This window comes from Euleptes europaea, chromosome 19 (genome assembly GCF_029931775.1).
Source record: "Euleptes europaea isolate rEulEur1 chromosome 19, rEulEur1.hap1, whole genome shotgun sequence".
Classification (NCBI taxonomy): Eukaryota; Metazoa; Chordata; class Lepidosauria; order Squamata; family Sphaerodactylidae; genus Euleptes; species Euleptes europaea.
In genome coordinates this window covers 24,253,266-24,281,217 of record NC_079330.1, presented here as the reverse complement: position 1 = coordinate 24,281,217, position 27,952 = coordinate 24,253,266, and the positions used below count along the sequence as shown (strand labels likewise).

Here is a 27,952-nt window from a genome sequence, read left to right as displayed (position 1 = left end):
CTCGAGGCAGACGCAAGGCCGTTCCCAGACCCGGCGGGAAGAGGAGGTGCGGAGGGGGAGGGGCAGCAGAGAAGCTCTCTGCGTATGCTCAGGGGCGCTACCGGCCTTAATACTTAACGGCCGCTTCTGCGCGGGGGGGGGGGTTTGCGGCCCGCTCTTTCTGGCGGGCGGCTTTTGGTCGTGCTTCCGCTACCCCCCCTCAAAGGTGTCGGTGTGTGTGTGGGTGGGTGTCGATACCACAATTAAAATAGTATTGGGATTAGTTCCGTTAGCAAAAGTTTATACAATTTATTTTTAGATGGGAGCGGGAGAGGGGGAAGTCAATTTGTGGTTAATTTAGTAATATTATTTGACTCTTCAGTATTATTATTTTTTAACATTGGATAATGTTTTATATGTTGATATTTTAAATCAAGAAAATAAAAAAAATATTTTTTAAAAAAAAGATACCATAAATGGCGGAGGGATGGGGAGTGTGTGCGCCCCCACCCCGTAGGGATGCCTTCTCAAATACAGGGTTGCCAAACTCCGGATGGGACTTGGAGATCTCCAGGAATTACAATTGATTGGAGAGTGGACTTTGCAGCGTTGTAACCCACGCCCAACAAGAGATGGACTCAATAAAGGAAGCCACAGCCTTCAATTTGCAGGATCTGAGCAAGGCTGACAGAGATAGGACATTTCGGAGGACTTTCATAGGGTCGCCATGAGTCGGAAGCGACTTTACGGCACTTAACACACACACACAACCCACTCCCAAATCTCTAGGAGTTTCTGAAACCACAGTTGGCAACAAAGTACACAAAAGCTGCTTTTTTGCAGTGGTGGAGGCTGAGCCGGCAGCCAGTCTCAACTGCTCCTCACCTACAGCCCCAAGAATGGTGCTGCACTGGAGAAAGGCTTCCTCATCCAGAGTCTTCTCCAGATGCAGTAAAAACAACATGGAGAATCAGCGCCATGTGAATGCAGCCTCTGTGGCAGGTCTATCATTTAATGCAAAAATGAAACCTATACCTGTTAATTGTTTACCCTTTTACAATGCTAAATAACATTTATATTCTTTAAAAAAAAAATTCCAAACATTCTTTTTAAATGATCACTTTGGGCTCTTCTCCCTGCCCCTAGTCTTACATAAGCGCATAACACCTTCCTGAATGACAAATCCAGACTTCAATGGTTTCCTCCAGGTGGTTGATTCCTGCTTGCTGTCTGGCTTATCATGGACCTACCTGTGGAAAAGTGGAAGTTTTATGTTCAGCAGAAATGGGCTTTGCTGGAGCCAGCCCTGAAGGAGAGGTTGTGCCCAGCCCTGTCACTCCGGGATCGCTTTCTTCTGGTCTCGTCTTTGTTCCAGTAAGTCTTTCCCCAAATGCATCTGATCTGGCTAGATGTTGTCGAGAAGCTTCTCCGCTGAATCTTCTGCTCTGCAGGCTCAGCGCTCCTTTGCTCTTTCTCCCCCGTAGGCCCGAGGATGAAGAGTACTTACACGGCCTGGCCAGGAACTACTGTGTGAAGAAAGATCCTCAAATGGTGCTACTCTACAAGGCGGAAGGGAATGAGAGATTTCGGAAGAAGGCGTACCGAGCAGCAGGGATGCTCTATTCCAAGGTAAATGTACTTCTGGCACACTGGTTGATTTCATTTATTTTATTTAAGAAACGTATAAGATTCCTCTCCGGAGGCTTGCTTGAGTTTTGAAGGGAGGGTTTTTTCCTTTTTTCTGTCTTTTTTATGCTGCATAGGAATGTTGCTTTATTGTATTCTGTAAGGAGCCAAGAAAAAAATTAAGCTTTACCACCATCAGCCCCTCCTTCTTACCGCAGATGGCTCATAAGTGGGAAGGGAAGGGGAAGGAAGGAAAATCTAGGAATACTGGACAATTCTACCAACTATTTTGTCAGATTGCACAGAGAAGCCATTGAAATTCATAAACATCAGCACAACTTTAACAGAAAAGAAGAGAGTTTAAGAATGAATAAAGCTTGGCTTCCTGTCCTGAAAACCTCCAGACTAACAAAGACTACAGTCTACAATAGCCATGTGGATTAGCTTTGGATTCCACATGTTAACAGATCACTTCAGGATACAATGGTTCCACATTAACATACCACATCCTCATTAGCACATTATCTTGATACTTACAGGACAATGATTAGCACATTATCTTTAATACTTCGCAGGACAATGACTCAGCTCAAACCCAACCCCCTTCTGACTATATATTACTCTTCCTACACACTTGACACTGAGAGACACTGTCCTTCAGTGTTACTCTGAAGATGCCTGCCACAGCTGCTGGCGAAACGTCAGGAAAGAAAATAGCAAGACCACGGTCACACAGCCCGGATAACCTACAAGAACCAATGAACTCTGACCGTGAAAGCCTTCGACAATATTTTAAAATCTAGGAAATTCAAATATTAAAAAACCCTTCAGATACAGAAAAGTACTCTTTAGACCATGCTCTACAAACCATGAAAGGAGTAAGTTAAGCCTGTCATCTCTGCTTCCTGGCCGCATGAGCAATGAGAACATTATACAGTCAGATGTTTCATGCTCACTTATATTTGAGGCTCCCCGTTGCTACCCTTCGTTTTGTAGATCTTTTTCCCCAAATTGTTATTCTGCAGTATCTGTCTCTTCAAACAGGCATTTGGTGGCTTCATCCATGTGTAGATTCTCTGCCAAACTACAGCGGGGTTTTGTTTTTACTTTAGCATCTGCACAACATACTCTTCTAATCATCTGGCTTTCAGGCTTTACCTGTCCTCAGGAAACTCTCTCAAACCTGGTTTGGTATCATCTTTCCAGGAAAAAAAAAAACCAGTCCAAGTGCATTAGCAAGCTGTCTGGGTGGGCAATCACTTCTTTCAAAAGTCTGGCCCACATTAATGCCCTTTTCCTTCCATCAGCCCCTTCTGGCTGCCATTTTCCCCACCACACCATGAAAGGGCTTTTTAAAAAACAGTTATTGCAATTGCAGCCCTGATCTGGATGGCTCAGGCTAGCCCGATCTTGTCAGATTTCAGAAGCTAAGCAGGGTTGGTCCTGGGTAGTATTTGGATGGGAGACCTCCAAGGAACACCTAGGTCGTGTGATACAGAGGCAGGCAATGGCAAACCACCTCTGAACATCTCTTGCCTTCAAAACCCCATCAGGGGTTGCCACAAGTCAGCTGTGACTTGACAGCACTTGCCAACACCAATTGCTATTGCACAACAAACATGGCTAGATGCTTACTTTTAAAAAATGGAAGCTGGGAATTCAAAGGAACGATTAGATTATGGCAACAGATTGTTATAGTGTTACTGTGCAGTAGCAATGACCAGTTTTTAAAAAGCCTTCCATCAATGTAGGGAGGAAGGAGATGCAGGAGAAATGGCAGCTAATGCTGCCAGGGAAATGGGGGATCTTTGCCATGTGGATGCAGCCTGTGTCATTAATTTTGACATGAAGACAAATTCTTATTAACCATTTATGCAGCATAGAAGAAGAAGAAGAGTTGGTTTTTAAATGCCGATTTTCTGTACCACTTAAGGGAGACAAACCGGCTTACAATTACCTTCCCTTCCCCTCCCCACAACAGACACCCTGTGAGGTAGGCGAGGCTGAGAGAACTGTGACTAGGCCAAGGTCACCCAGCAGGCTTCATGTGGAGGAGTGGGGAAACAAATCCAGTTCACCAAATTAGCCTGTGCAGGAGTGGGGAATCAAACCCGGTTCTCCAGGTCAGACTCCACCGTTCCAAACCACCACTCTTAACCACTACACCACACTGAAAACTGGGGCTACCGCAGCAAAGAACCTAAGGTGTAGCCAAGCATTCACCTTCTGCTCACATAGCATGGAAGTGAAACTGGCGGCCTGTATGTCCGTGGTTTCTGGAGCATGAGCGAACTTTTGAGTGTCTGGAGTCTTCCCTTCAGCCAAGGGTTTTTGGATTGCAGAGTAAGAAGGCAGTCAATCACCTTTTAATGTAGACGATGGAAAAATCGAACAAGGTTGAGTATAGAAAGCATTTGAGTGTTTGGTATGGTTCATGTTCATCCTCAGTAATCATTTCAACTTCCCTTTATGGCAGGAGAAAATTATTCTTGCAAGTTGGACGGCAGCAAGCAGCTGCCTCTTTGCATGTCCAAACCCACTGCAGCTGGTGGGCCCAAACACCCCGGACAGTGTGGGGTCGGGGCCTGAGAGGAAGGGGCTTGCTAGAAAGAAGAAGAAGAGTAGGTTTTCATACGCTGCTTTTCTCTACCTTAAGGAACCTCAAAGTGGCTTACAATCCCCTTCCTCTCCCCACAACAGGCACCTTGTGAGGTAGGTGTGGGCTCAGACAGTTCAGAGATAACTGTGACTGGCCCAAGGTCACCCAGCAGGCTTCATGTGGAGGAGCGGGGAATCGAACCCGGTTCTCCAGCTTAGAGTCCCTCGCTCTCAACTACTACACCACTCTGGTGTACACCAAAGGAGTTCACGGCCTTGCTGAGCTTTGAGCCAGGGGCTTCATGGCTATGCTGATGCTTGACTCCCATTTCTGATCCTAACAGGCGTTGTCCCACACAGAGGTCAGTACTCCAGAAAGGGCAGTGTGTTACGCCAACCGCTCAGCGGCCCTATTTCACCTGGACCAGTTTGAGGTGAGCTTTGTTTACATCCTGCTACACGAGGTCTCTCATTGTTGAAAGAGGACTTCTGTCTTTAAGCAGAGAGGGCTGGTATTGGCTGTGGGCTCCTCGGGAGCAAGGATACACTCAACAGCTGGTGGTTGGGGTCTGTTAATCAGGATTGCTCCGAGGACTGGATCACATCCCAGGGGAACTGAGTCAAGGCTTCAGGCTAGGCAGTCGCAAGCCAGCCGTAATAACTGGTTGAACCAGAATGGCTCCTGGCTCAGTCTAAAGCTTAAACATCCTGAAAGCTCTGCCCAGTCCTGCCAAGGCTTCCTGGGTCTCTGATCCTACAGAGAACTGGAACAGTGGTCCCATTTGATGGGTGCTGAAGGGCCACAGGCCTGGCACTTATTTGTTCTTGGGCTGATTCCTTGCTGGCGTCTTGTCTTTGCTCTTCTTCTTTGGTGTGGGGAGAACTTGGGGGGCTGGCTGTCCAGGGACTAGCCCTACAAAGAGGCAGGATGGGTGCCCGGGGGGCGGGGGAGTTGGCAGCATCTGCTGGTGCAGAAGCTTCAGAAGCAGACCCCTCACCTGAGGATCTAGGGGCTCAAGGTCTGGGGGGCATCTGGTGATGCTAGAGGTGACCTGGTTGGCCACTGTGTGAACAGACTGCTGGACTTGATGGATCTTGGTCTGGTCCAGCATGGCTTTTCTTAAGTTCTTATGTTACTGAACCCCAGTGGCGGTCCCAGCTCCTCCAGCTCTTCTTTGAAAAGTCTATTCCTGGGTCTGAAGCCAGCCCAGGAGGGGTCTTGACAGCTTCCATGCTTGGGTGGTCTCTCTTCAAAATGCAGATACTACATTGTGCTCATGTTACTTACCTCTGGCAGGGATGCTAGCGAATGGGGGGAAGAGGGAGAGTTTGTTCTTAGCTCATGTAATGCGGCTACAGTACATCGCAGCATTCAGACGTAACGAAACGCTTTTCCGACATTATTTTTCTTTCCTTTGCAGGTGTGCCTGGAAGATATTGGGAGGGCTCTGGCCGAGGGCTACCCACACAGACTGCGCCCTAAGCTCTTGCTGCGGAAAGCAGAATGCCTCCTTTCTCTAGGGAGATCCAGGGAAGCGACCGATGCTCTGTGTGGTTTGGAGAGCGAAATATCCGCAGACCAGAGTCCGACAGCTAACAGCCAGCAGGTGCTGCTTAGCAAACTCGGCCAGCTGAAAACAAAAGCCTGTAAGGGGAACAGCTTTGTCCATCAGCCCGCCGTGCCCGGTCGAACCCAGGAGGCCCTTGAGCCTTGGGAGGAAAACAGCAGGATTTCATGCACCTCTGGAGCGGTGAGCTTGCAAGTCTCCCCGAATAAAGGGCGCCACTTGGTTGCTGCCAGGGATGTTCTGCCCGGGGAACTCTTAGTGAAGGAAGAGGCATTTGCCAGCGTGCTGCGCCCAGGAAAAGGCCTCTTGCTCCGAGGCAGTGCTGAGAAAAAACTGAACGAGCCATTTGAGAACGAAGATCTTCACTGCCACTGTTGCTTGAGGCAGTTGCTGGCTTCCATTCCCTGCCAGGGCTGCAGCTATGCCAAGTACTGTAGCCAGATGTGCTCGCAGCTGGCGTGGGAGAATTACCACCGGAGAGAGTGCTCCCTCGGGGGACTTCTTCTCACGCTGGGGGTTTTCTGCCACGTGGCCTTCCGAACTGTTCTGGTGGCCGGCTTTGCAGAGGTTCACGCTCTAACCGCGCAGTCGCACAGGGAGGGTTCAGGGGAGGCTGATGTTGCCGAAGCCCCGGCTTCCAAGGAGCAGGACTTGGCCTCCGTGCCTGGTTGCGATGCCAATGGGCGGTACCATAGCTCCTCCCGGGCCATCTTCAGCCTTCTGCCCCACGCCAAGAAGCAGAGTCCGGAATTCCTGTTCCTCTGCAGCCTGAGCGTAGCAGCCTTGTGCAAGAGGCTTGGAGAGGCCAGCCTGGCAGCTCCAGCTTGGGTGAAGAGCGCATCTGAGAGCCAGGCAGGAGTAACAGCTGCTGAGGCTTCTCCTGAGCTGAAGATCTTGGGGGAGGCCATGCTGAAGCTCATGTTGCAGCTACGGTGCAATGCGCAGGCCATAACTATAGTGCGAGAGTCAGGTCAGTGCTCGGTGCCGTGCTCAGGTGGGTGCAGACTGTGATACAGGAGGAGGAGGAGCGGTTCCTCAGTGGAACAGGCTTCCTCGAGAGGTGGTAAGCTCTCCTTCCCTGGAGGTTTTTAAGCAGAGGATAGATGGCCATCTGTCAGCAATGCTGATTCTATGAACTTAGGCAGTTCATGAGGGGGAGGGCATCTTGGCCATCTTCTCGGCATGAAGTAGGGGTCACTGTGGGGGGAGGAGGTAGTTGTGAATTTCCTGCATTGTGCAGGGGTTTGGACTAGGTGACCCTGATGGTCCCTTCCAACTCTATGATTCTATGAGGAACCAGTGGTGGCTCTGAAGTGTTCTTAACAGCTCGAAGACACTGCAGGCTCCCTCCTGCCCTTGAGACCATTATTGCTTCCCCCCCAGGGTCTGGAGACAAACCGGTTGCTAGAAGTGAGCAGGTACGCTTGGCCGTGGCGCTTTTCCCCGTGGTCAGCCTGCTGAACCATTCCTGTGACCCGAACACCAGCGTGACTTTCAGCAGCACCACCGCTGAGATCAGGGCTTTGCGGCCAATTGCTAAAGGGCAAGAGATTCTTCACTGCTATGGTAAGCAACTGTCATAAGAACAAAAAAACATAAGAAAGGCCCTGCTGGATCAGACCAAGGCCCATCAAGCCCAGCAGTCTGTTCACACAGTGGCCAACCAGGTGCCTCTAGGAACACCACAAACAAGTTCCACAGCACCCAGTATAATAGGCCTGCTCCTCTGCTGCTGGAGAGAATAGGTCTGCATCATGACTAGTATCCATTTTTACTAGTAGCCATGAATAGCCCTCTTCTCCATGGACACGTCCACTCCCCTTTTAAAGCCTTAATCTGGAGAACCGGGTTTGATTCCCCACTCCTCCACATGAGGGGAGGATGCTAATCTGGTGAACTGGGTTGGTTTCCCCACTCCTCCACACGAAGGCAGCTGGGTTACCTTGGGCTAGTCACAGCTCTCTTAGAGCTCTCTCAGCCCCACCTACCTCACAGGATGTCTGTTGTGGGGAGGGGAAGGGAAGGTGATTGTAAGTTGGTTTGATTCTTACTTGTGTGGTAGAGAAAGTTGGCATATAAAAACCAACTCTTCTTCTTAAAATGGGTCAATTAAATTGCATTGCTGTTTTTTCAAAAGCAGGCAGCCTTCCCAAAATCATGGTGGGAGACTGAAACAGCACTGGAGTTGCTAATCCATGTCTGTCTCCTACAATACAAAGACAGGAGGAAGCTCAGAAGAGAGAAGGTGGCAAAATAGTTAGCCATATCTATATAAGAAGCACCCTCAGGATTGTCGGTCCTCTCAGCACTGTACCCTTTGGGCTTTTTCCGTTGTTGTTCTCCTTCGGCAGGACCTCACAAGTGCCGAATGGGGGCTGCTGAAAGACACAAAGAGCTCCTTGCGCAGTATTTCTTTGAATGTCAGTGCCAGGCCTGCTACAGTGAGCTGGGATCCAATGGCAGGAGGGGAGTGTCCCCGCACAGTGCCTTCCGTTGCCCTACCTGCCAGGCACCACTGCAGGTAAAGGTCAAATCACTTCCTCTTGGCACCTTGCGTAGGTGGTGCTTTCTGGTGAACGGACTCAAGAAATCATTTTCCCATCTTACTCTAGCCCCCTGCTTGGAAACCTCCTTGTCTCTCCACCCAGAATGTTTTCATATAGCATAGAGATTTGTCATACGCATTAGTAATAGATATAGTATTCAGCCACTTCACAAGTGTATGGTTGCTTCCCATCTAGATTTGGCTTGCTGCTTCATATATTTATATCCCACTTTCTGCCTATGTAGCTGCATTCTTAGAATCATAGAGTTGGAAGGGGCCATACAGGCCATCTAGTCCAACCCCCTGCTTAATGCAGGATCAGGCTAGAGCATCCCTGACAGGTGTTTGCCCAGCCTCTGCTTAAAGGCTGCCAGTGAAGGGAAGATCACCACCTCCCTAGGGAGCCAATTCCACTGTCAAACAACTCTTACTGTAAAAAAAAATTTCTAATATCCAGCCTGTACATTTCCTCTCTCAATTTAAACCCATTATTGCGAGTCCTATCCTCTGCTGCCAACAGGAACAGCGCCCTGCCCTCCTCTAAGCGACAGCCCTTCAAATACTTCAGGAGTGCAATCATGTCGTCCCCCCTCAGCTTTCCTCGTAGGGCTTGGGTCTCCAGGTCCCTGATCATCCTCGTCGCTCTCCTCTGCACCCTCTTGATTCTGTCCACATCCTTTTTGAACTGAGGCCTCCAGAACTGCACACAATACTCCAGTAGCGGCTTTCCCAATGAAGTGTAAAGCGGGACTGTGACCTCTTGCGATTTGGATGTGATGCCTCTGTTGATGCACCTCAAGATCACATTAGCCTTTTTTTGTTGCTGCATCACACTGGCAGCTCATATTTAATTTACGGTCCACCTGTACCCCAAGATCTTGTTCACACACAGTTTTAATTTTAATTTATTTTTTGACAGTAAGAGTTGTTTAATTTTTTATTTTAATTTAGGCTGAATTTTCCTCTTCTTTCAAAATGTGTTCTCTTTCAGTTCACAACAGTTGGATTTAATTATTCTCAGTGATTATTTGTCGGCCGCCTTGTGGACTGTTTTGGTCAAAAGGTGGAATATAAATATTTCCATAATGAATGCATTAGGGGCGGGGAGGTAAGCCTGTTACGAGCTGTGGGGACGTGTGTATGTGTGGAACTGATTGTCAAGTGGACTTCTCCAGGGGGAGAGCATGCTCTGTTGTTCTCGTGGGACCTGCGAGGTGCTGATCCCTGAAGATCGCTTGCTGCGTCAGTTGCGGGAACTCCAGCTGCTAACCAAGACTGCCCTGGAGATGCTTGAAAACAGCCAGCCAGGTAAGAGTTACCTACTTGCCCTCAGGAGCTGCTGTTCCCCGTTGACCCACTTTTAGAGGAGTAACAAGAATGCTCATGAGGCCCATTGGGTGACAGTATCAACCTTCCCAAGCTGTGTGCGGATTGACCTTCACAGTAATGAACGGCTCTCCAGAAGAAGCTGAAGGTCAGCTAAACAGGCAGGAGGGTGAAATTTCCAGACACTTGACAGGGTAGCTGTGATCCAGGAAGCCCTTGATTCCAACCTTACTCTTGCCTTGAATTCTTTACTCTAGCTCTGTGGTGTAGTGGTTAAGAGCAGCGGATTCTGATCTGGAGAACCAGGCTTGATTCCCCACTCCTCCACATGAGCTGCGGAGGCTAATCTGGTGAACTCCCACTCCTACACATGAAGCCAGCTGGGTGACCTTGGGCTAGTCACATTCTCTCAGCCCCACCCAACTCATAGGGTGTCTGTTGTGGGGAGGGGAAGGGAAGGCGATTGCAAGCCGGTTTGATTCTCCCTTAAGTGGTAGAGAAAGTCGGTATATAAAAACCAACTCTTCTTCTTCTTCTTCAACAAACACCGATCTGCAATATGCAGCGATTAATCATGCCCTGCCTTACAAGAATGTTGTAAGGATGGCTGAAATAATGGTTTGTGAAGCCTTTCACATGCACAAGTCCTTTCTAAATGCTAAAAATGATCATGGCTTGATGAAGGAGGTGCTGAGTTATAAAATTGGACAGTCGTTCTGACGCATTACTCAGCATGCTCTACATATACCCCAGCCTGCTCCCCTTTCTTTCCAAGATGTCCATGAAACTCATATGTCTGCTACAGCATGGTGTAATGGTTAAGAGTGGTGGCTAGGAGCAGGGGACTCTAATCTGGAGAACCAGGTTTGATTCCCCACTCCTCCACATGAGTGGTGGACTCTAGTCCAGAGGACCAGGTTGGTTTCCCCACTCCTCCACATGAAGCCAGCTGGGTGACCTTGGGCTAGTCACAGTTCTCTCCGAACTCTCTCAGCCTCACCTGACCTCACAGGGTGTCTGTTGCGGGGAAGGAAAGGCAATTGTAAGCCGGTTTGATTCTTCCTTTAAGTGGTAGACAAAGTCAGCATTTAAAAACCAACTCTTCTTCTGCTGCACTGCCATGTGGTCCAGTAAGCTGCATCATATTCAGCCCCCTCTCTCTAAACACTGGCACTCCTGTACTGGACTGCTGTGAAAGAATGGAGAGCAAAGCCTCAGGGCAAATGGTTCTTGGTGATGGAGCGGATGGAGCAAAAGTGGAACCCGGGTTCACTGCCCGTGTTGCAGCTAATGGGGAATAGTTTCTGGGACGGACGTTCACTTTGTATTTGTCGCCTTGGCAGATCAGTCGGTGAAGCTGCTGATGAGATGCAGGTCAGAAGCTGAAAGACTCCTCTGTCCAGAGCACTTGATGATGGGCGAGATGGAGGATCACTTGGCACGAGCATATGCAACCCTGGGTAAAAGCTGGGCTGCAGCTTGGCATGGCCGGTTCTGAGCTTTTTTTGCCTTCCAAACCCCCAGGCCTTCTTTAAATATAACTTGGGTTATTTTTTTTAAAAACCTACTAGATCCAGCATGGTGTAGTGGTTAAGAGCCAGAGGTGGTTAAGAGCCAGTGTGGTATAGTGGTTAAGACCAGTGGTTTGGAGTGGTGGAGTCTGATCTGGAGAACCGGGTTCGATTCCCCACTCCTCCACATGAGCGGTGGAGGGTAATCTGGTGAACTAGATTTGTTTCCTCACTCCTACGCACAAGGACAGCTGGGTGACCTTGGGCTAGTCACAGTTCTCTTTGAGCTCTCTCAGCTCCACCCATCCGACAGGGTGTCTGTTGTGGGGAGGGGAAGGGAAGGTGATTGTAAGTCTTCCTTAAGTGGGAGAGAAAGTTGGCATATAAAAACCAACTCCTACTCCTTCTTCCCAGTTTCATGGGTGACCTTGAGTTTCTACTGTTATATGAGAGGAAGAGCCCCGTGGTGCAGAGTGGTAAGCTGCAGTACTGCAGTCCAAGCTCTGCTCACGACCTGCGTTCGATCCCAACAAAAGTTGGTTTCAGGTAGCCGGCTCAAGGGTGACTCAGCCTTCCATCCCTCTGAGGTCAGTAAAATGAGTACCTGGCTTGCTGGGGATAAAGGGAAGATGACTGGGGGAGACACTAGCAAACCACCTGTCGGGACATCAGTACCTCGTTGCATATCAGTAATAGTAAACTTCACTCCAGATGGTGCAGCGAAAGCAAAACGAGTTCAATAGGTCCATACAAACTTAAGGTCAGAATACAGATGGGGGAAATACAGGTCATCTTTATGGGGAACATACAATAGAATTGATTACACGTAATGGCGGAACACAAAAGGATGAGATGCAGCAGAGCTGTCCTGAATGGGAAAGGTTACAAGTTTACAAGGTATTTGCCGGTGATTACCCATTACGAGACATACTGGTGAAATTGACTAGTAAACGACCAGGTGATCTCTCGGGCTCCCAGGCATAGTGACACCACCCCGCAAACAAAGTCTGCCTAGTAGACGTCGGGACCTTTACTTTTTCTTATGAGAGAAAGGGGAAACTTTCTTCCGTCCACTTTCTCTACTCTATGCCCCCCTCTTTATTTCTAAATTAGCCCCGTCCAATCCTTTAGGTGCTTCCACTCTAGATTACTTGACATCATCCAAGTCTATGATAAATTTTGTTTGATGGAGTGGCCTGAACTCCATAGCTGTACCTTCATCACAATATATATACAAAGCCATTCTGATGCTAGCAGCCTGAATAGCCCAAACTAGGGTGAGCTCATTGAAGCTTGAAAGCTAACTAGGGATGGCCATGGTTAGTACGTGGATGGGAGACCACCAAGGAAGACCGAGGTTGCTACACAGAGGCAGGTCATGGCAAACCATCTCTGTTCATCTCTTGCATTGAAAACGGTACAGGTTTGCCATAAGTCGATTGTGACATTATTATTATGCTGTTTATTTCAAGTCCCTTTCCTACTGATCTCTAGCAAGGACTTTGTAGCCTCTGTTTCGGTCATGGAGTGGACACGGCTAAGCCATTATCCATGACCTTGATTAGCCAACCATCAATTCAAGTCCCATCCATTAATCTGTAAAGTTAGATAAGTTTTTGCTTGCTTTAATGTGTGCTTCACACTTAATATTTCACAACTGAAAATAACAAATTTGCATGGATGTTATTAATTTGATGGGGGTGGTTTTCTTTCTGCATTTTGGTTTTAAAAAGGAAAGCCCTCTTTTTTAGCAAACCTCTCACCAGAATGACTGGCCATTTTCCCCCTCTTTGGCAGGGAAGTGGCAGGAGGCAGCAAGGCATCTGGAGAGCAGCATACGGGCCGTAGAAGCCCATTATGGGCCCTCCAGCATTGAAGTGGGTCAGGAGCTTTTCAAGCTGGCACAGATCCTCTTTAACGGGTAAGCACGCCACACAAATTCATCTCGGTACATCACATAGAGGGGCTGTGGCTCAGTGGAAGAGATTTGGTTTATATGCCAACTTTCTGTACCTTTTAAAGAGAATCAAACTAGTTTACAATCACCTTCTTTTCCCCTCCCCACAACAGACACCTTGTGAGGTAGGTGGGGCTGAGAGAGCTCTAAGAGAGCTGTGACTAGGCCATGGTCACACAGCTGGCTTTATGTGGAGGAGTGGGGAAACCAACCCAGTTCACCAGATTAGCATCCGCCCCTCATGTGGAGGAGTGGTGAATCAAACCCGGTGTGAGGTAGGTGAGGCTGAGAGAGTTCGGAGACAACTGTGACTAGCCCAAGGTCACCCAGCTGGCTTCATGTGTAGGAGTGGGAAAACAAACCCTGTTCTCCAGATTAGAGTCTGCCGCTCCTAATCACTACACCTCACTGGCTGTGCTTGGCATGCAGAAGGTCCCAGGTTCAATCCCTGGCATCTCCAGTTAAAAAGATCCGGTGCTAGGTGATGTGAAAGACCTTTGCCTGAGAAGCCAGAGAGCCACTTCCAGTCTTAGTAGACCACAGTGACAATTTGAGGGAGGGGCTGTGGCTCAGTGGGAGGACATCTGCTTGGCACGCAGAAGGTCCCAGGTTCACTCCCTGGCATCTCCAGTTAAAAGGATCACGTCATAGGTGATGTGAAAGACTTCTGCCTGTGACCCTGGAGAGCTGCTGCCAGCCTTAGTAGGCAATACTGACCTGGATGGGCCGAGGATCTGATTCAGTATAATGTAGCTTCATGTGTCCTTGCTCTTCTCGCTCTGGTGTGGCCGGTATACTATGAGCAGGGGCGCAAGGCGTGAGCTCTTTTGAAGGATGGCTTGGGGGAAGCAGCTGCCATTGTTAGGCCAAGAGATGCACAAGCAGTCTTGTGGTTCAAATGTCCCCACTCCACCCCAGAGGCAGGCTTCCAGGGCTCCTTTTAAAACATTACACATTCTTCCCCCCCCCCCCTAAAATGGTGTTCAAACCCCTTTTGGGGTCCTGTGGGTCTGCCCTCTCGGAGATCTCACCATGGTGTCGTGGTTAAGTGGTGGTTTGGAGCGATGGAGTCTGATCTGGAGAACTGGGTTTGATTCCCCACTCCTCCACGTGAGCGGCGGAGGCTAATCTGGTGAACTGGGTTTGTTTCCCCACTCCTCCACATTAAGCCAGCTGGGTGACCTTGGGCTAGTTACTCTCTCTCAGCCCCACCTACCTCACATGGTGTCTGTTGTGGGGACGGGAAGGTGATTGTAAGCCGGTTTGGTTTTTCCTTAAGTGGTAGAGAAAGTCAGCATATAAAAACCAACTCTTCTTCTCCTTCTTTTCCTTCTCCTTCCTTCTCTTCCGACTTAGGTGTGCTGTGCCAGAAGCCCTAAACATTATTCAGAAGGCTGAAAGGATCTTGTCAGTGCACTTGGGTCTCCAGAGCACCCAGGTCCAAGAGCTGCAAGAGATGAAAGTCTACCTCCAAGAATCGCTGGGCGCCTCCATTGCAACAGGAAGCTCATGGTTGTCATAGGGGAACCCACACACCGTGCGGTAAGGCTCCGTCCAGGAAATGGAGCAGGAGAGGGGCACCCCTCCCTTGTCCTTTCTCAGGGCAGATGAGCTGATGTCACCTGCATGGCTGAACACCCCTGCTCCAGGAACAGTGAAGACTGCTGCCATCAGAAATGACGATCGGAAGATGGGGGCAGTCTGTCATGCTCACAGAACTGGTGGTTAGGGACCCTTCCTGCAGCCATGGAATACTCTTACTCTTGTGGGCGGTGGGGGGAAGGGTGAGTTCCCCCAACCAGAAGGCTGGATGGTATCTTTTAGACCAGTGGTTACCAACCTTTTGTTCACTTAGTGTACCCCTTGGCAGCGCATTTCTATAAACTTAACCCCTTATATTACAAAAATGTTTGTAATTAATATAGTTGCTTTTATTTCAAATGCCTTTCCCCACTATTATTCAATTTTTTTTCCCAGCATACCCCTAAATGTCCCAGTTTGTACCCCCTGGGGATACACATACCCCAGGTTGGGAATCATTGGATTAAGCAATCAAATATTTGGTGTGAGTGGGGGATTGTGGATGCCAGTTTTTGCTTTGGGGTAGACTCCCCTTCTGGCAGCAAACCATTCGCAGCTCCATCAGGTACACCCAACAATGTGCAAGGGACCGCTACTGAAAGGGCACACACACATGTGCACGCGCACAGACACACTGATCCTGGCCCCACTGGATATCGGCCTGCTCTTGAGATTGGGTAGAGAATGTTGCATTTATTGCCCCAAAGGTCTCCCTGGATGCTACAGTCTGAGGCTGTTTTTCCCCAGCATCATTATTCAAAGAAAGAAAAGGAATGAAAAGTGTTTAATAGTGACTTTTCTAACAAGCAGAAGTCTGCACATTCGTCTGTAAAATATAACAATTTTGCGTCAACAGTTTCTAACTCCTACCGAGGAAGATAAATTATAATTGGGTGTGTTCAGCTTTAAGACTGTACGAGCTGTGCTTTGCAGACGGTCATTGCATTGTTAATTGATGGTGCTTGTTTCGAAAGTGTATATTGGTGAACAGAATCAACTTGTTGAATGAGCCAGAGTGTTGTTATTTCTTTGTAGCATTATTCAACGGGTGGGCAATTGTGTTTTGTATACCAGCAGTTACAAATGATGCGAAAAATGAAAGAGAATTGTTGCCCATACACACACATATGCTACTGTCTCCTTTTTGTACAAATCTCTTATCAGCTACGAGGTTCTGGGGCAAGGGGAAAAGGTGTTGCCGGCCCGTGAAGCTAGTTGATCTCTGGGCGCGTTTAAAGCAAAAGCCATTTTATTGCAGCAAGTCAGGCATGGATTGTGTATGCATAACCATCTGCCCACTCCCCAGGTGGGTCGCTGTGGCAGAGGGAGGGGCCTAAGTGCTTCTGGGGTCGAGGATTTTCCCGATGAAGAGGAGAGCTCCCGTCTCATCGTCCTCAAGCACGAACAAGAACGGCCTGTCCAAGTGGTAGTCTATGCGGAGGCTCGAGCAAGGGGTGTCTGCCTGTGGCGGGGGCCCTGACCTGACCCCTTCTTCGTTCAGTTCCAGGCTCACTTTGTGCTGCACGTGGGAGAGCTTGAGGGCCTTCGGGGCGACCTTGCTGAAGTCGGGGGTCTCAAAGAGCGCCTGGAGCCCTGCAAGGAAAGAACAACGTTAGAACAGAGCAGGAGACAAAGCCAGGCCGCGTCTTTTGCTGCCAGCAGAGAAGTAGCAAAGGAGGGGAAGAACTAGCAAGGTTCCTGGGGGACAAGAGTTGGCCTGGAGAAGACTGCACCATTCTGTGGAAGCTGTTAAGAATAAAACAAAATTCACATAAGTACACTTATAGTAACAGGATTGGAATCAGAGAGACCCGAAGAAGTGATCAAGATTCTCCTGTAAATAGCAAGATAAAAAGCTGATGCGAAACAAGGATAAAATTGCGAAACCTTGTTGTATAGTTTGCATTGTTTGGACATAAGCATGTTGATATAGTTTGTACACAAGTATTCTGACTATTATAAGTCTACACATGGAATTACAATAATCTGTTTGAAATTCTATAATTACATTCTGCATAGTGGTATTTTTTCTATATACATGTATTTTGTGGAAGCTGGCTTTGGAGTGGGCGATGTGAAGAGAATCCTTGTCCTCTTCCAACACTCTCCAGCCTTCCAATGAAATAGACAAATAGCCAGTTCAGGATGAGCAAAAGTAAGTAGGTACTGTAAGTCCCCTTAAAGAAGAAGTTTGCACAGGGTGTTGTGTGCTCCGAGTGTACTAACTCAAACGAAGATGTAGAAGAAGAGTTGGTTTTTATATACCAACTTTCTCTACCACTTAAGGAAGAATCAAAACGGCTTACAATCACCTTCCCTTCCCCACAACAGACACTCTGTGAGGAAGGTGGGGCTGAGAGAGCTCTAAGAGAGCTGTGACTAGGCCAAGGTCACCCAGCTGGCTTCATGCGGAGGAGTGGAGAAACCAACCCAGTTCACCAGATTAGCCTCCGCCGCTCATGTGGAGGAGTGGGGAATCAAATCCAGTTCTCCAGATTAGAGTCCGCCGCTCCAAACCACCGCTCTTAACCACTACAACATGCTGGTGTAGTGGTTCATGAAGTCTCAGTTGACATGAGCTGCGCTAGCTATAAATGAAGCCCCACGTTCAAAGGCCTCTTGGTTGCAGCGTTCTAGATCAGGGGTGTCAAACTTAAGGGCTGGATCCTGCCCCTTGAGAGCATTAATCCAAGTAACGTGTCATATTCGGCCCTCATAACAAATGAGTTCAATACCCCTGTTCTAGATGCCAACACCAAAGGAGTGGTCACCCCCAGGTCCAGGAATGCCCCTGGGGAATCCAGCCACTTGGACCATTCCATCAGCCTTGGCTGAATTGGCCAGCCCTGCTCTGGAGCTTCCTGGGTCATCCACTTAGCAGCAGAGCGGATCTGGACCAGCCAAAGCCGGTGGCAGCGCCAGTACTAACTCCGCCCAGCCAGAGATCTGCACCAAGTACATACTCATTTCTTGAAGAGTGCCTGCCAGGGCCACCTCCGAAGTCAGCCTGAGCCGCGGCATGCGCAGGTCTACACAGACGGACTTCAGCTGCTTGTTGATGTCGTGGACAAACTCCGAGGTGAGGCTTTCCTCAATCAGCGTCATATTCTGGGTCACGCTTTGGGGCAGAAAGAACAGGGCACTGACACTCCCCTCCAGGGGCAACTGGGCAATCTGGGGTGGGAGTCGGAGAAAGCACAAGGTCAGGCACCGGCATTACAAAGGGCTCAACCCCCCAGCGGCCTCGAGTGTCCCCCTCGATCAGCCAGGGTGGCGTGAGCGCCTCCCCTTAGTTTGATATGATTTGTATTCTGTTACTCGTCTACCTTGCAATGCTAGATGGTTTGGAAGATGCCGGGACAAGGGGGGAGTCCCTCCTTCCAGCCTGTGGGAAGAAGCATGCTTACCAAAAGAGGAATTTCTGGTGTGGTTGGTGTTTAGGGGCAGGGCAGATGCAGCTCCTTTGGAAATGGAGGGTGGGGGAGTGACTGTGGGTGAAGGCTTAGTTCCAAGAAGGGTTGGGTGTGGCTTAAATGCTTACTTCAGGCCCCTTTGATACACACCCTTAGAACAGCAGCTACCAGGGCCAGTGGAAACCCTAAAAAGGTCTGTCCTTCCCAAACACTGCCTCCTTCCATTCATAACACCCAGTTCACAAATCCCACTCTTGGGAGGTTTTGCCTTGGATTTGCCGCTCTCTAGATGCACATTTTCCCCCATCCAAATTCTCAAAACTCAACAATAAGCCCCCATGCAGAGTTTTGAGAATTTGGATGGGGGGGGGGGAAATGTGCATCTAGAGAGCGGCCAATCCAAGGCAAAACCTCCCATGCATAAATGGCCTTTGGAACTTGTGGACAAAGTTGGCATTCTCTGAAAATGGAAACACCACATAAACCTCAACGTTATTGTAAGGTTACTGTCGTCCTCATTTGCTGCCTCAGCTAGAGAAATTCTTGCTTTCTTTCCAGATGCTTCCCTGGCTTGGACTGTGGAATTCGGAGGGAAGCCACTAAAAATGGTTCTTTTCCACACCTCTCCCATTTATACCCAACACCAGGTGGCAGGAATTAAGAACACAAGAAGAGCCCGGAGTCCTGTCTCACACAGTGACCAACCAGAAGAAGAAGAGTTGATTTTTATATGCTGACTTTTTCTATCACTTAAGGAAGACACAAACCGGCTTACAATCATTTTCCCTTCCCCTCCCCACAACAGACACCCTGTGAGGTGGGTGGGGCTAAGAGAGTGTGACTTGCCCAAGGTCCCCCAAGCTGGCTTCATGTGGAGGAGTGGGGAAACCAACCCAGTTCACCAGATCAGACTCCACTGCTCCAAACCACCGCTCTTAACCGCTACACCACGCTGGCTCTCCAGTGACTCTGGAGAGCCAACAACCTGGCATAGAGGCTGAGGCTTTCCCCCACCGTTGCCTCCTGAAACTGCTGTTCAGAGGTTTATTACCTCTGAATGTAGAGGGTTCTTTTAGTCACCATGGCTAGTAGCCATTGATAGACCTATCCTCCATGAATCTGTTGAATCCCCTTTCAGGGAAAGTTCCTTGGCCAGTTTCAGCTGTTGCGGTGATGACATTAGGGAAGGGGTTGGGTGGGGGAAGACATCTTTGGTGTAGGGGTGCCAGATTCCAGGAGGGACCTGGGGGTCCCCTGGAATTACAGCTAATCTCCAGACTACAGAGAGGAAACAGATACTCTGGAGGGCGGACCCTATGGCGCTGAAGAACAAGAGTTGATTTTTATATGCCAACTCTCTCTACCACTTAAGGAGATATCAAACCAGCTTACAATCACCGTAACCCCTCTTCTCCCCAGGCTCCATCCCCAAATCTCCAGGAGTTTCCCAACCTAGATCTGGCAACCCTATCCCCCATCGCTGGTGACTGGGGGGGACCTGCCAACCCTACTTTGGTGGCACGGAGTCCAAGCATTTAGGCAATGGACCCAGTACATGGGCCTTTTTTTACAGAGCATGTAGCCAGTGTTGGCCTTGATTCAGGGGCTCACGTTCAAATCCTGGCCAAGGTTCTATGCATGACCTTAGGTGGGCGAGAGTCTCACGGGGTCTTGTCCATGGAAATGCCTTAAAGGGTGCAAGAAAGTCATGTCAAGGAGGAGGAAGAGACAAGGGTTGTAAAAGACCTTGAAACGATCGTGTGAATACAGACCAGTGTGAGCTGTGTGCTGCTTGTCTTGGATTTGCTGGCCATAAGAGTAGAGAGGGATGGACAGACCCCTCCAACCTTGCTATGGGGCAGTCAGTGGCCAGATGGGGCAGGGAGGGGCTCCTCGTCTGATACTGACCTTGCAGTCAAGGTCGGAATCAAAGCCGTACTTCACGAGGGTGTCTGAGGCAGCCATCATGGGGACGCTCACTGTCCTGTCTTCATCCAAGTGGAAGTCCTGCGGCATAGTCAGTTTGGAGTCAAATCTGGTCACCCATTTTCCTATAGGGAGGGGGAGAGAGGGGCGGTTTTTGTTAATCGTGTTCTCAGTTTCCTCCTCCCTTGAGAGAAGATGTTGGAATTAGCGATGCTGTCGCTGTGGGGAAAGCGAAGGCAAGTCACAGTCTTCTCCCTCCTTTTTGATCCTAACAAAAGGGAATGAAATGTTCTACCCATTCACTTAAAAACAATATTAGAGCTGACAGAGAATCCCACACCATCAAAATGGTTGTACCTAGAGAAGGAGTCATTGGGGGATTGATTCCCAAGAAAATGTGGTCTGCCAATCAAAACATTGAAGACTTTAGCCATGCTCCAAATACGGGGTTATTAGAAAAAGTGTTTGGCCCATACTAGTTTCCCTATAAATTCCCCTTGTTTTTGAGGCTGGTAGTCAGACCAGTTCATTTTTAAAAGTCGGACATAACAGGAAGATACTCTCAAAAGCTGACATTTCAGCACAAATGCAAGACTCATCTGTGCCCTGGTAAGATTGTTTACGCATGAGGTCCCCAGCGTGGTGCCCATGGGGGCTATGGCCCTAGGGTTGCCAACCTCCAGGTACTGGAATTCAAAGTGTAGCACAAGACAATTATTTCCAAAGCTAGGAAAACACACAATTGCAAGTCTTGCTATTAGAAACATGTATTGGAAACAATTTCATATAATAACAAATCTTGAGCAGAAAGATATATAACACAATTGGTCTAAATGAGACCCCAACTCATAGCATAAGGCATTACAATACAAAAATATATAAGCCCAAATGCTCAATTCTTATTCAGTCCGTATCAATAAAATCCATAGAAAGTGCGTCAGTAGGCAACGGAAACAAGACGTGATACAATGGAGATCCGGTATAATTCCATTTCATGTAAACTTTTTCAAGCCTTCAGTCTTTCCGTGCACTATTCTGTGAAAAAATGCATAATTCTATATCATGCCATCCGTTACAAAATGCCAATAAATAGGATAAATAGATATCTGAGACCCTTCTTAATGACGTGGCTCAGTGAATGAATTAGACGTCTTACTTTGCTGTCCAAATACATAGGAAAGGTACACTCCTTCATGCATTGAATGGTATGTTATTTTAATTATTTATTTATCCTATTATCCTAAGGAGCCCTCTCCTTTTTATCTTGTGTACAAGGAGATGACCTTTGGAAAGGGAAACAAATGACATGAAGGCCTGGAGCAAGATTTAAGGGAACGATTTAGATGTAAAATGGCAATCGTCTCCCTTGAACTCCAGATGCATTGATGATAAAGAAAGTGAGTACAAAGGGATTGGCTAATGGCACCTGAAGCCAAACAAACTCAGCTGGTGAACAACTACCAATGCAGGTTTTTGCAGAATGAATTGTGGGATGAGTTCTTTCTTGTCTGGTGGTCCTATCCTAAGGCCCAGATGCACTGGCATAGAGTTCGCCGATACACAGAATGCACCACCACAAAAGACCCTAAAATAATCCTTCTGAATTTCCAGAGGAAGAATCAAGTCCCAGGAAGCTACAAGAACTCAAAACTGTAGCATAGTGGAGATGTAAACATTCCCATCACTATAAAAATTGATTGACATAGTGTAGGATCATTTCATATGTAATACAGTAACACTACTGGAGACAAAAACATGAAACCTACACAAGCTACTTTCTTGAGAAGTGGTGGCCACTTGTAGTGTACTTGGGGCTGGACTTAATTTTTTATTTGTTGATCACAATGTGAACACATGAAGTTGCCTTTTACTGAACCACACCCTTGGTCCATCGAAGTCAGTATTGTCTACTCAGACCGGCAGTGGCTCTTCAGGGTCTCAGGCTGAGGTCTTTCACATCACCTACCTGCCTAGTCCCTTTAACTGGAGATGCCCGGGATTGAACCTGGGACCTTCTGCATGCCAGGCAGAGGCTCTACCACTGAGCCACAGCCCCTCCCAGATCTATTTCATCTCAGTATACTGGTCATAGAGCGTACTGGTCTCTAACACCTTGCACCTTGATAAAACCATTTAATTTATACTTTTATTCTGCACAACCAAATGTTAATATGCACGATATTGTTATGGATGTACTATATTGACTGCTGTTTCTATGAACAAGTACAAAACAAATACTTTAAAAAACATTTGTTGCCAACCCCACGGCTGGATCTTCTCCTTTTCCTGGTTCTCTCTCTCCCCCTCCCAGCAGCCTTGCCTTACCTTTGAAGTACGCTGCCCCAAGGAGAAGGATGCTGACTTTAGCGGGGATCTCCCGCAGGAACCTGGTGACTTTCCCATTGGTTCGCTGCTGCACCCAGTTGTTAATTTCTTGCAGGTCCACGCGGGCGTTTCCAGTCAACACTCTGGGACGGATTCCGTAGGATTTGTCTAGCTCATTCGCAAACATAATTTTTGTTCGCAGTCCTGCCAAAGATCAGAAAGCTCATGTTTCTAACCCACTGTACTCCATGTTTGGAGGAAAGGCTCTGATTCCATGGGGCAAAACCAGCCTGTAGATGTAGGAGAGATGCAAACTCTTGCTGCCCTGATGGAAAACCATCCACCGACACCGGGCTAACTTATGCAATCTAGGTCACAGTATTCCCGAAATAGAGAACAGATGCCCTAGAGAGAGAGAGAGCCAGCGTGGTGTAGTGGTTAAGAGTGGTGGACTCTAATATGGGGAACTTGGTTTGATTCCCCACTCCTCCACATGAAGCCTGCTGGGTGACCTTGGGCTAGTCACAGTTCTCTCTGAACTCTCTCAGCCCCACCTATCTCACACGGAGTCTGTTGTGGGGAGAGGAAGGTAAGGTAATTGATTGTAAGCCGGTAGAGAAGATTGGGGTATAAAAACCAACTTTTCTTCTTCTTATTTCAGCTCCTGTCTTGTGAACATGGATGTCCATGTGCTAACATTGTAAGAGTAGGGTTGCCAACCTCCAGGTAATAGCAGAAGATCTCCTGCTATTACAACTGATTGCCAGCCGATAGAGATCAGTTCACCTGGAGAAAATGGCTGCTCTGGCAATTGGACTCTATGGCGTTGAAGTCCCTCCCATCCCCAAACGCTGCCCTCCTCAGGCTCCGCCCAAAAAACCTCTCACCAGTGGCGAAGAGGGACTGGCCAACCCTACTGGCAACCCTACTTGTGCCCATAAGAACATAAGAAAGGCCCTGCGGGATCAGACCAAGGCCCATCAAGTCCAGCAGTCTGCTCACACAGTGGCCAACCAGGTGCCTCTAGGAAGCCACAAACAAGACGACTGCAGAAGCACCATCCTGCCCGTGTTCCACTGCACCCAAAATAATAGGCATGCTCCTCTGATACTAGAGAGAATAGGTATGCAGCATGACCAGCATCCATTCCAACTAATAGCCATGAATACCCCTTTCCTCCATGAACATGTCCCCTCTTAAAGCCCTCCAAGCTGGCAGCCATCACCACATCCTGGGGCAGGGAGTTCCACAGTTTAACTATGCGTTGTGTGAAAAAATACTTTCTTTTTTCCCTTGTCTACTAGACCAATAGTCTGGGGTCCAGTATTCAGGAGGCAACCAGTGCTATCTGACTAACCCACAACCTGCTACAAAATCTTGTCAAAGCAAATTCTCGTAGGGAGAATTTCCAAGGGCCCCTTTGGATGATTTGGTTCATAAGCCAGAAGCCACTATCAGGGCGGGGAGGGGGGGGACAGAACTGCAGTGGCCCTTCCATATGTCCTCCCCCAAGCAGCCCTCGTTTCTGGGGGACGTGGGCGCCAAGCTTTACTTCTCTCCACGACGAGGCGAGAGGCAGTCTTCAATCCTTTGGTGGGGACGGCAAGGCTGGCCAGGAGCGCCCGGTATGTGCTGTGGACCTCCGCCTTATCGAGCAAGTCGTAGAAGAGAGCACGGGAGATGAGGGCTTCTGTTCGTTCTCCCGCACCTGCCAACGGCAAAGAAAGGCCGGTGAGATTTTACTCTCCCGCTTTGAGCGACGTCAGAGCGAGATGGAACAGAAGAGAAGGCAAGCTAGCGTTGCCAACCTCCAGGGACTAGCTGGAGATCTCCTGCTATTACAACTGATCTCCAACTGATAGGGATCAGTTCACCTGGAGAAAATGGCCACTTTGGCAATTGGACTCTACGGCACTGAAGTCCCTCCCCTCCCCAAACCCCACCCTCCTCAGGCTCCACCCCAAAAAAGCCCCGCCAGCGGTGAAGAGGGACCTGGCAACCCTAAGGCATAGGGTTGCCAACCTCCAGGTACTTAGCAAACATCGAACAGCACATGAATGTATGCAAAATACTTTATCAATATAAAACTTAAAGAAAACACAGTTTGTGCACTGTTAAAGCAAGTATTTACAGTCACTGTACATTTACAGCTGAATAATACAGAATTGCTGTATTATTCAGCTGTAAATGTACAGTGACTGTAAATACTTGTTTTATATTGATAAAGTATTTTGAATACATTCATGTGCTGTTCGATGTTTGCTAACTAACTATCAGCACGCTAACGCTTGTTTACCTACCAACCTCCAGGTACTAGCTGGAGATCTCCTGCTAGTTCAACTGATCTTCAGCCGATAGAGATCAGTTCACCTGGAGAAAATGGCTGCTTTGGCCATTGGACTCTATGGCATTGAAGTCCCTCCCCTTAACTGGTGGTTAAGAGGGACCTGGCAACCCTAAGGGAAGCTCACCCATCGAAAGGCCCGAGAGGGCTGTGGCAACACTGAAGGGTGAAAGGAGGACGTTGGCAGTGGGCGTCTGGCTGGACTGCTGACGGTACAGGTTGTAGCCAAAGTTGGAGACGGAGGCTGCCAGCTTGTTCACGGGCACCTTGTAAAAGGGGTCCTCCTCTTCCTCTGCTCCCCCGGCATGATCAGCATCTGGATTTGCAGATTCCTTTGGGGCACATAATTGCTTCTTTAGGATGGTCTGATGACGGGAGTAGGGTTGCCAACCTCCAGGTGGTGGCTGGAGATCTCCCGCTATTACAACTGATCTCCAGCCGACAGAGACCAGTTCCCCTGGAGAAAACAGCCACTTTGGCAATTGGACGCTATGACATTCAAGTCCCTCCCGTCTCTAAACCCCACCCTCCTCAGGCTCCGCCACAAATCTCCAGGTATTAACCAATCTGGAGCTGGCAACCTTAGACAGGAGAGAAGACAGCATAGTATAGCTTGATCTTGTCAGATCTTGGAAGCTAAGCAAGGTTGGTACTTGGAAGGGAGCCCACCAAGGAAGGCTCTGCAGAGGAAGGCAATGACAAACCACCTCTGCTCCTCACTTGCCTTGAAAGCACCTTGCTGGGGTCGCCATTAGTCAGCTGCGACTTGACGACACTTTACACACAGATTCTCTGATGTCAGGGGCAGTAATGAATGGGGGATTTGTTTTCTAAGCCTTCCTGGGTCAGTGGGGGGAAAGTCTAAGTAATTCCTAGGGTTGCCAACTTCCAGGTACTAAGATAATCTGCAGCACGTGGGCTCAGAATAATATAGAACTGAAACTGTGCTAAGCACGTAGTGTTTTATTTAGGAAGCAGCAAAAAATAATAGTTAGCCCAAAAACAAAAAATTGTGTATAGTGTCAAAGTGGAAAAAATACACAATAAAAGGCTAATACATTCTTAGCAATAGACCAAATGGCAAAGTTGCCAGGTTGTCCAGTAGCAATGCTCAAAGTAAAGCAAGAAATATACATTGGATTCAGCTAATACATTCTTGGTTCAAACAATTGTTGTCCAAGACTATTTTGTGTTTATTTTGTGTTAAAATTACTTCTAGCATTGTATGCTACTCTTCATTGTGAAGTTAACAGTTATGAGAAGTTTAGTTTGCTCTCCTTTGAAAATTGTGCCTAAATTGAAACATTGTTACGTTATTCTTTATATTGTTGTTGCATAACCTGGCAGCTTTGCCATTTGGTCAATTGCTAAATAAAACACTACGGGCAAAAAGGCACGGTCGCTTGAGCCTCCTTTCTTCCCTGCTCCAGCCAGGATTCAGCCAGGATCGAACGCACGAACGATCCTGGCTGAATCCTGGCTGGGACAGGGAAGAAAGGAGGCTCAAGCGACCGTGCCTTTTCGCCCTATGTGCTTAGCACAGTTTCAGTTCTATATTATTCTGAGCCCACGTGCTGCAGATTATCTCAGTCTCAACTGGTTTCAGCACAGGTATTTCTTTATCTCAGCAGCAACTTCCAGGTACTAGCTGGAGATCTCCTGCTATTACAACTGATCTCCAGCTGATAGACATCAGTTCCCCGGGATAAAATGGCCGCTTTGGCAATTGGACTCTATGGCATTGAAGTCCCTCCCCTCCCAAAATGCGACCCTCCTCAGGCTCCACCCCCAAAACCTCCTGCCAGTGGCAAAGAGGGACCTGGCAACCCTAGTGATTCCCACAGTACAAGGGGAATAGGAAACTTCATCCCAGTTTTCTAAATCATAGGACAGCCAGTCTTCCAACCCTGTCTTGCAAGCTCGGGTTAGTGTTAAGCCCAAGATGGCCTTTGAAATGCTACAGCCTGCAGTGTGGAGGCTGATATAGAAGGTGTTTCCTAAAACCTTCCCACCTGCCCTGTAGGCTGCTCACCTGCTCACCAGTCCTTAATTCCTGGCTTCTGCCGGAGGTGGTGAGGAGTCCCAGACACAGAAGAACCATCAGTCCCTGCATGGTGGCGCCTGAAGGGATAAGAACGGATCAAGGTAACTTCAGTGATCATCCCTAGCCCGGTACAGTGTGCATACCAGCACTAAAAGGGAGGAAATCTGGTGCAGAGTCAAAGAACTCAGCTTCACAAGGACTTAATGTTTAAAACACAACTTTTCCACCTTTGGTGTTGCAAAGGAAATGAGGATTTGGGGCTGTCTAGATGCTGCTGTCTGGTCCTGGGCCAGCAGGAAAAAAACAAAGAATTTTAAACCATTCTTCTTGTAAAAATTCACTGAACAACAAAACATCTAGTACCCAATATGGCCTAAAAGGTAAAACAAGACCACTGAACAATGAAGAACAAGGGCTTTCCTTTCTGAGAAAGCCTTGACCTTTTCCTATGAGAGGGGGAAAGCGTTCCCGGTAAGGGAGACCCTCCTTGGGTTTTCCTTAGTTAGAAGCTATTTTAAATAACCTGGTGCCTCGTCAGGAAGGTTTTAGAATTTGGTTTTTGGTTTTGCAGAATTTGGTCCAGGACAGGCTTATTACACCCAGCTCTGAGGGAGGGTTTGTGTTTTACATCGGTAACTGGCTCTTTTCATCCAAAATCTAGTGCTTTGATACCTTTGCTGATGACACAAAACTGGGAGGAATAGCTTGGAGGGCAGCAATAAAATCCATAATGTTCTTGATCGCCTGAAGAGGAGACTGAGAGGGGATATGATAACCATCTTCAAGTACTTGAAGGGCTGTCATATAGAGTATGGTGCCAAGTTGTTTTCTGTTGCCCCAGAAGGTCGGACCAGAACCAACGGGTTGAAATTAAATCAAAAGAGTTTCCGTCTTGACATTAGGAAGAGTTTTCTAACAGAGCGGTTCCTCAGTGGAACAGGCTTCCTCGGGAGGTGGTGAGCTCTCCTTCTTTGGAGGTTTTTAAGCAGAGGTTAGATGGCCATCTGACAGCAACACCAATTCTGTGAACTCAGGCAGATCATGAGAGGGAGGGCAGGAAGGGTTGCGTCAGTGTTTGGCTCTCATGGCCCTTTCTTACATGCCCAGGGAAATGCCCATCACCACTTTGGGGTCAGGAAGCAATTTTCCTCCAGGCCAAATTAGCCAGGGATCCTGGAAGGTTCCCCCCCTCCCATCTTCTGGGCACGG

The 27,952-nt window shown here is 48.3% G+C and overlaps 2 protein-coding genes across 2 annotated transcripts; one reads left to right on the top strand and one right to left on the bottom strand.

Annotated features, from left to right (window-relative positions):
- Positions 1 to 1,219: 1,219 nt before the first annotated feature.
- Positions 1,220 to 14,632, top strand: SMYD4 (SET and MYND domain containing 4). Its single transcript, XM_056864999.1, has 10 exons — positions 1,220 to 1,353; positions 1,464 to 1,608; positions 4,548 to 4,637; positions 5,625 to 6,741; positions 7,155 to 7,337; positions 8,123 to 8,292; positions 9,492 to 9,624; positions 10,986 to 11,102; positions 12,951 to 13,074; positions 14,467 to 14,632. The coding sequence occupies exons 1-10, from the start codon at positions 1,220 to 1,222 to the stop codon at positions 14,630 to 14,632; spliced, it is 2,379 nt and encodes a 792-aa protein (XP_056720977.1).
- A 1,346-nt stretch (positions 14,633 to 15,978) lies between these two features.
- On the bottom strand, positions 15,979 to 26,814 carry SERPINF1 (serpin family F member 1). Its single transcript, XM_056865211.1, has 7 exons — positions 26,732 to 26,814; positions 24,827 to 25,031; positions 23,908 to 24,063; positions 22,356 to 22,559; positions 20,013 to 20,155; positions 17,655 to 17,865; positions 15,979 to 16,284 (listed from the first exon to the last, which is right to left on the bottom strand). The coding sequence occupies exons 1-7, from the start codon at positions 26,810 to 26,812 to the stop codon at positions 16,025 to 16,027; spliced, it is 1,260 nt and encodes a 419-aa protein (XP_056721189.1). The 5' UTR covers positions 26,813 to 26,814; the 3' UTR covers positions 15,979 to 16,024.
- Between the last annotated feature and the right edge of the window lie 1,138 nt (positions 26,815 to 27,952).